This window comes from Erithacus rubecula, assembly GCF_903797595.1.
Source record: "Erithacus rubecula genome assembly, contig: scaffold_266_arrow_ctg1, whole genome shotgun sequence".
NCBI lineage: Eukaryota > Metazoa > Chordata > Aves > Passeriformes > Muscicapidae > Erithacus > Erithacus rubecula.
Window position 1 is genome coordinate 27,501 of NW_027636059.1, and position 7,745 is coordinate 35,245.

At 62.0% G+C, this 7,745-nt stretch overlaps 1 protein-coding gene across 1 annotated transcript in view; it reads left to right on the top strand.

Moving 5' to 3' along the window:
• Positions 1-7,117, top strand: part of LOC306815874 (tenascin-X-like) — a gene marked incomplete at its 5' end in the record, with an annotated part of 34,109 nt that extends 26,992 nt beyond the window's left edge. The window contains 6 exons of the mRNA XM_079332390.1: positions 81-213; positions 865-1,016; positions 2,250-2,346; positions 3,249-3,410; positions 5,769-5,965; positions 7,021-7,117. Of these exons, the coding sequence (XP_079188516.1) occupies positions 81-213; positions 865-1,016; positions 2,250-2,346; positions 3,249-3,410; positions 5,769-5,965; positions 7,021-7,101 (822 nt within the window). The 3' untranslated portion in view covers positions 7,102-7,117. The remainder of the gene's footprint in view (positions 1-80; positions 214-864; positions 1,017-2,249; positions 2,347-3,248; positions 3,411-5,768; positions 5,966-7,020) is intronic.
• Positions 7,118-7,745: the final 628 nt, after the last annotated feature.

Genomic DNA, 7,745 nt, shown 5'->3' on the forward strand with positions numbered 1-7,745 from the left:
TAGCACCCCAAAACCTCTCTGGGGCACTCCCTGGGGTCTCCCCCCCCCCGGGATACCCCAATACCCCTCGTGCCCCCCAGACCCTGTGGCTGCCACCCGAGGCCACATCCCAGCACCTGTGGGGGCTGGAGCCGGCGGGACGCTATGGGGTGAGGCTGTGGGGCCGAGGGGGAGACCCCCAGAGTGCCCCCCTCGAGACCACCTTTGACACTCGTGAGTCGGGGGAGCACCTGGACCCCACCCCCCGGGTGTTTTTTGGGGGGGTTTTGGGTGCGTGGGAGGGATTGGGTTATGGTGGGGGGTGTTCTTTTGGAAGAGGGGGGTTATTTGGGGGTTTTGGGGTCTTTTTTTTGGTGGGGGGTCCTTGGGAGGGATTGGGTTATGGTGGGGGGTGGTCTTTTGGAGGAGGGGGGTTATTGGGGGGTTTTGGGATCTTTTTTGGGGGGGTGGGTCCTTGGGAGGGATTGGGTTGTGGTGGGGGGTGGTCTTTTGGAAGAGGGGGGTTATTTGGGGGGTTTTGGGGTCTTTTTTTTGGGGGGGGGGTCCTTGGGAGAGGCACTGGGTTACCTGGGGGGTGTTTTTTGGGGGAAGGGGATGTTTTTGGGGCTGGACACGGGCAGACAGGTGAATTCCATTTTTTGGGGAGGGGTCACACCTGTACCCCTGTGTCATATTTTGAGGGGGGGGGCCGGCTGAGATGCTGGGGGGTGACACCCGAGTTTGGATGGGAGACACTGAGGGGGGGGTTGCACCTTTTTGGGGGGGGGTGAATTTTAGGGCTGCCAGAGGGGGGGAGGGGCGGGTTTTTATGTCCTTGAGACCCCCAAAACTTCTGGGGGGGGGTCTGATGTGCCCCTCCCCCAGCCCCCCTCCCCCACCCGCACCCCCGGGACTGCGCCGAGGAGCAGCTGAACGGGCCGGGACCCTCGAGGGAAACCATCATCTTCCTCGGGGGGGACCCGGCCCGACCCCTCCGGGTCTTCTGCGACATGGAGACGGACGGCGGCGGCTGGCTGGTGGGACTGGGAGCACTGGGAGCACTGGGAGCACTGGGAGCACTGGGAGCACTGCGGGGGGGGCAGCTCCCCAGGGGGGTTATAGCGGGAATGAGGGGGTTTGGGGGGGGGGGAATGAGGGGGTTTGGGGGGGAATTGGGGGGTCCTGCAGGGGGAGTTGGGGGGCACTGGGGAGGTTGAGGGGAACTGGGGGGCACTGGGAGGGGCTGGGGGGGCACTGGGAGGGGAACTGGGGGTAACTGGGAGGGGAACTGGGGGACACTGGGAGGGGAACTGGGGGGAACTGGGAGGGGAACTGGGGGGAACTGGGAGGGGAACTGGGGGACACTGGGAGGGGAACTGGGGGGAACTGGGATGGGCTGGGGGGAACTGGGAGGGGTTGGGGGGCACTGGGAGGAACTGGGGGCACTGGGAGGAACTGGGGGGGCACTGGGAGGGGAACTGGGGGTAACTGGGAGGGGAACTGGGGGACACTGGGAGGGGAACTGGGGGAACTGGGAGGGGAACTGGGGGACACTGGGAGGAACTGGGGGGAACTGGGAGGGGTTGGGGAGCACTGGGATGGGCTGGGGGTAACTGGGAGGGGAGCTGGGGGGCACTGGGAGGAACTGGGGGGCACTGGGAGGGGAACTGGGGGGCACTGGGATGGGCTGGGGGGCACTGGGAGGGGTTGGGGGCACTGGGATGGGCTGGGGGGCACTGGGAGGGACTGGGGGGCACTGGGAGGGGAACTGGGGGCACTGGGAGAGAACTGGGGGCACTGGGAGGGGTTGGGGGGCACTGGGAGGAACTGGGGGGGCACTGGGAGGGGAACTGGGGGGCACTGGAAGGGGAACTGGGGGGCACTGGAAGGGGAACTGGAGGGCACTGGGATGGGCTGGGGGTAACTGGGAGGGGAGCTGGGGGACACTGGGAGGAACTGGGGGGCACTGGGAGGGGAACTGGGGGGCACTGGGAGGAACTGGGGGGCACTGGGATGGGCTGGGTCCATTCTATAGGATCTATAGGATCTATAGGATCTATGGGAGGGAAATGTGGGGGTTTGGGGGATTTTGGGGGGCACTGGGAGGGGCTGGGTCCATTCTATAGGATCTATAGGATGCAAACAGGAGCTCCGGGGGATTTTGGGGGGCACTGGGAGGGGCTGGGTCCATTCTATAGGATCTATAGGATGCAAACAGGGGGTCCGGGGATTTTGGGGTGCCCCTGACTCCCCCCACGCCCCCTCCCCAGGTGTTCCAGCGCCGCCGGGATGGAGGCACCGATTTTTGGCGGGGGTGGGATTCGTACGCCCGCGGCTTCGGCAACGTCAGCGGCGAATTTTGGCTGGGTGAGGGGGGGGCTGGGGGGACCCCGGGATTGGGGGGGACCCCCAAAAACTCGAGACGCTCCACAAATTAAAAAAAAACGGGAATTTGAGGAGAGGCAGCGGGTGGGGGGTACCCGGTGGGACCCCAGAATTTGGGGGGCGGATCCGGGAAATTGGGAAAGAGATTTTGGGGTGCAGGGATTTTGGGGGGCAGATTTTTGGGGTGCAGGAGCTGGGGGGTGGACGGGAGAACTCGAGGGGAGTTTTGGGGGCACCGAGGGGATTTTTTGGGGTGCAGGGAACGCGACACGGACTGAGGAGTCCGGGGGGGTCACCCAAGGGTCTGGGGGCACTCGGGGGGCGTCTCCAGATATTGGGGTTCGATTTTGGGGTTCGGGAAGGACTTGGAGGCTCTGCAGGAGTTCAGGGTGGGCTCGAGGGGTCCAGGGGGTCCCCAAGCGTTTGGGGGTCCCCAAAATTTCCAGGGGAGCATCGCAGGAGCCGGTGGGGAAAGGAGGGAACTCGAGGGGAGTTTTGGGGTACCGAGCGATTTTTTGGGGTGCAGGGAACGCGACACGGACTGAGGAGTCCGGGGGGGTCACCCAAGGGTCTGGGGGCACTCGGGGGGCGTCTCCAGTGGGTTTGGGGTCCCCAAAATTTCCGGGGGAGCATCGCAGGAGCCGGTGGGGAAAGGAGGGAACTCGAGGGGAGTTTTGGAGTGCCGAGCGGTTTTTTGGGGTGCAGGGAACGAGACACGGACTGAGGAGTCCGGGGGATCACCCAAGGGTCTGGGGGGACTTGGGGGGGGGTCTCCAGTGGGTTGGGGTCCCCAAAATTTCCGGGGGAGCATCGCAGGAGCCGGTGGGGAAAGGAGGGGACTCGAGGGGAGTTTTGGGGGTACCGAGCGATTTTTTGGGGTGCAGGGAACGAGGCGCTGCACGAGCTGACGGCCGCGACCCCCGCGGAGCTGCGCATCGACCTGCGCACCGCCCGCGACTCCGCCTTCGCGATATATCGCGACTTCGCTGTCGGCAGCGCCCGGGAGCGGTACCGGCTGCGAGTGGGAGCGTTCAGCGGCACCGCGGGTGCGCGGGGGGCCCGGGGGGGATTTGGGGGGTCCCTGGGGGGATATGGAGGGGGCCCTGGGGGGATTGGGGGGTCCCTGGGGGGATTGGGGTTTCTGGTGGGTTTGTGGTCCCTGGGGGAATTTGGGGGGTCCCTGGGGGGATTTGGGGGAGTCCCTGGTGGGTTTTGGGGTCCCTGGGGGGATTGGGAATCCCTGGGGGGTTTGGGGTCCCTGGTGGGTTTTGGGGTCCCTGGGGGGATTGGAATTTCTGGGAGATTTGGGGTCCCTGGGGGGATTGGGGTTCCTGGGGGGATTTGGGGGGTCCCTGGTGGGTTTTGGGATCCCTGGGGGGATTTGGGGGGTCCCTGGGGTTATTGGGGTCCCTGCTGGGTTTGGGGTCCCTGTTGGGTTTGGGGGTCCCTGGGGGGATTTGGGGGTCCTTGGTGGGTTTTGGGGTCCCTGGAGGGATTTGGGGGGTCCCTGGGGGGATTTTGGGGGGGTCCCTGGTGGGTTTTGGGGTCCCTGGGGGGATTTGGGGTCCCTGGTGGGTTTTGGGGTTCCTGGGGGGATTTGGGGGGTCCCTGGTGGGTTTTGGGGTCCCTGGGGGGATTTGGGGGGTCCTTGGGGGGATTGGGGTTTCTGGTGGATTTGGGGTTTCTGGTGGGTTTGGGGTTTCTGGTGGGTTTGGGGTCCCTGGGGGAATTGGGGTTTCTGGGAGATTTGGGGTCCCTGGGGGGATTTGGGGGGTCCCTGGGGGGATTGGGGTTTCTGGTGGGTTTTGGGGTTTCTGGTGGTTTTTGGGATCCCTGGGGGGTTTGGGGTCCCTGGTGGGTTTTGGGGTCCCTGGGGGGATTTGGGGGGTCCTTGGGGATATTGGAGTTTCTGGTTGGTTTGGGGTTTCTGGTGGGTTTGGGGTCCCTGGGGGAATTTGGGGGGGTCCTTGGGGGGATTGGGGTTCTGGTGGGTTTTGGGATCCCTGGGGGGATTTGGGGGGGTCCCTGGTGGGTTTTGGGGTCCCTGGGGGGATTTGGGGGGTCCTTGGGGTTTTTGGGGTTTCTGGTGGGTTTGGGGTCCTTGGGGTTATTGGGGTCCCTGGTGGGTTTTGGGGTCCCTGGTGGGTTTGGGATCCTTGGGGGATTGGGGGTCCCTGGGGGGATTGGGGTTTCTGGTGGGTTTTGGGGTCCCTGGGGGGATTGGGAATCCCTGGGGGGTTTGGGGTCCCTGGTGGGTTTTTGGGGTCCCTGGGGGGATTTGGGGGGGTCCTTGGGGGGTTTTGGGGTCCCTGGTGGGTTTTGGGGTCCCTGGGGGAATTTGGGGGGTCCTTGGGGGGATTTGGGGGGTCCCTGGTGGGTTTTGGGGTCCCTGGGGGGATTGGGGTCCCTGGGGGGATTTGGGGGGTCCTTGGGGGGTTTGGGGTCCCTGGAGGGATTTGGGGGGTCCCTGGGGTTATTGGGGTCCCTGGTGGGTTTTGGGGTCCCTGGGGGGATTTGGGGGATCCCTGGTGGGTTTGGGATCCCTGGGGGGATTGGGGTTTCTGGGAGATTTGGGATCCCTGGTGGGTTTTGGGATCCCTGGTGGGTTTGGGGTCCCTGGTGGGTTTTGGGGTCCCTGGTGGGTTTTGGGGCCCTGGGGGCATTTGGGGGGTCTTTGGGGGTATTGCAGTTTCTGGTTGGTTTGGGGTTTCTGGTGGGTTTGGGGTCCTTGGTGGGTTTTGGGATCCCTGGGGGGATTGGGGTCCCTGGGGGGATTGGGAATCCCTGGGGGGATTTGGGGGGTCCTTGGGGGGATTGGGGTTCCTGGGGGGTTTTGGTGTCCCTGTGGGTTTTGGGGTCCCTGGTGGGTTTTGGGGTCCCTGGGGGGATTGGGGTTTCTGGTGGGTTTGGGGTTCTTGGGGGGATTTGGGGGGTCCCTGGTGGGTTTGGAATTTCTAGTGGTTTGGGGGTCCCTGGGGGGATTTGGGGGGTCCCTGGTGGGTTTTGGGGTCCCTGGGGGGATTGGGAATCCCTGGGGGGATTTGGGGGGTCCTTGGGGTTTTTGGGGTTTCTGGTGGGTTTGGGGTCCCTGGGGGGATTGGGATCTGGTGGGTTTTGGGGTCCCTGAAGTGCTTGGGGGGTCCCTGGTGGGTTTGGAGTTTCTGGTGGGTTTGGGGTCCCTGGTGGGTTTGGGGTCCCTGGGGGAATTTGGGGGGTCCCTGGTGGGTTTTGGGGTCCCTGATGGGTTTTGGAGTCCCTGGGGAGCTTTGGCAATTCCTGGGTGGATTTTGGGGTCCCTGGGTGGATTTTGGGGGATTCCCTTGGGATATTGGAAATTCCTGTTTGGTTCTGGTGGCTCCCCTTGTCTTTGGGGGGGGGGGGCTCCCTAACAGCGCCCCCCACAGGAGATGCCCTCTCCTACCACTCGGGCAGCCCCTTCTCCACACGGGACCGGGATTCCCGGGACCCCCGGGACCGCCGGGACCCCTCGGGGCGCCCCCACCCCCCACCCTGCGCCGTGGCCTACGGGGGGGCCTGGTGGTACCGAAACTGCCACTATGCCAACCTCAACGGGCTCTACGGGACCCCCCGGGACCACCAGGTACCCCCCGGGGCTGGGGGGGTCGGGGGGGGGATGGGGGGAACCTGGGGGGGGGGTTTGTGGGGAGTTTTAAGGGGTTTGGGGGGTGTGGGAATAGATAGAAGGGGGGTTTTTGGGGTGGGCTGTAGGAGAATGGGGGGTTTGGGGGGGTATGAGGGAATCTTTGGGGGGTTCCATGGGGGTCTGTGGGATTCCAAAGGGATTTGTGTGGAAAAAGGGATTTGTGTGGAAAAAGGATCTGTGTGGAAAAAGGATTTGTGTGGGAAAAAGGGATTTGTGTGGGAAAAGGGATTTGTGTGGGAAAAAGGATCTGTGTGGAAAAAAGGATCTGTGTGGGAAAAAGGGATCTGTGTGGAAAAAAGGGATTTGTGTGGAAAAAAGGATCTGTGTGGAAAAAGGGATTTGTGTGGAAAAAATTGGATCTGTGTGGAAAAAAGGGATTTGTGGGGAAAAAAGGGATTTGTGGGGAAAAAAGGGATTTGTGGGGAAAAAAGGATTTGTGTGGAAAAAAGGATCTGTGTGGAAAAAATTGGATCTGTGTGGAAAAAAGGATTTGTGTGGAAAAAAGGATCTGTGTGGAAAAAAGGATTTGTGTGGGAAAAAGGGATTTGTGTGGGAAAAGGGATTTGTGGGGAAAAAGGATTTGTGTGGAAAAAGGATTTGTGTGGAAAAAAGGATCTGTGTGGAAAAAAGGATTTGTGTGGGAAAAAGGGATTTGTGTGGAAAAAGGGATTTGTGTGGAATCTGTGTGGAAAAAAGGATCTGTGTGGAAAAAAGGATCTGTGGGGAAAAAGGATTGGTGTGGAAAAAAGGGATTTGTGTGGGAAAAAAGGATTTGTGTGGAAAAATGGATTTGTGTGGGAAAAGTATCTGTGCTCCACAGGGGCTCTGGGGTCTGTCTATGGAAATCTGTGAGGGCTCATTAGTTCCCATGGGAATATCTGAAGGTCTGTGGGGTCTGTGGGGATTCACAGTCACTGGGGGGGCTCTATGGGGACTTTTGGGGGGGTCTCTGAAATCCTACAAATATTCCGAGCCCCCTCCCTTTCCCACAGGGCATCCACTGGTTCCCCTGGAAAGGCTTCAACGTCTCCATCCCCTTCACCGAGATGAAGCTGCGGCCCCAGCGTGGCTGAGGGGGCTGCAGGGCCCCTCTGGCTGCTGGGGGTCCCAAAATCTGGGCTCCTCTGGCTGCTGGGGGTCCCAAAATCTGGGCCCCTCTGGCTGCTGGGGGTCCCAAAATCTGGGCTCCTCTGGCTGCTGGGAACCCCAAAATCTGGGCTCCTCTGGCTGCTGGGGGTCCCAAAATCTGGGGCTCCTCTGGCTGCTGGGATCCCAAAATCTTGGCTCCTCTGGCTGCTGGGATCCCAAAATCTGGGCTCCTCTGGCTGCTGGGGGTCCCAAAATCTGGGCTCCTCTGGCTGCTGGAGATCCCAAAATCTGGGCTCCTCTGGCTGCTGGAGATCCCAAAATCTGGGCTCCTCTGGCTGCTGGGAACCCCAAAATCTGGGCTCCTCTGGCTGCTGGGGATCCCAAAATCTGGGCTCCTCTGGCTGCTGGGAACCCCAAAATCTGGGCTCCTCTGGCTGCTGGGAACCCCAAAATCTGGGCTCCTCTGGCTGCTGGGAACCCCAAAATCTGGGCTCCTCTGGCTGCTGGGGGTCCCAAAATCTGGGCTCCTCTGGCTGCTGGAGATCCCAAAATCTGGGCTCCTCTGGCTGCTGGAGATCCCAAAATCTGGGGGCTCCTCTGGCTGCTGGGGCACCTGGGGAGGCTCCAA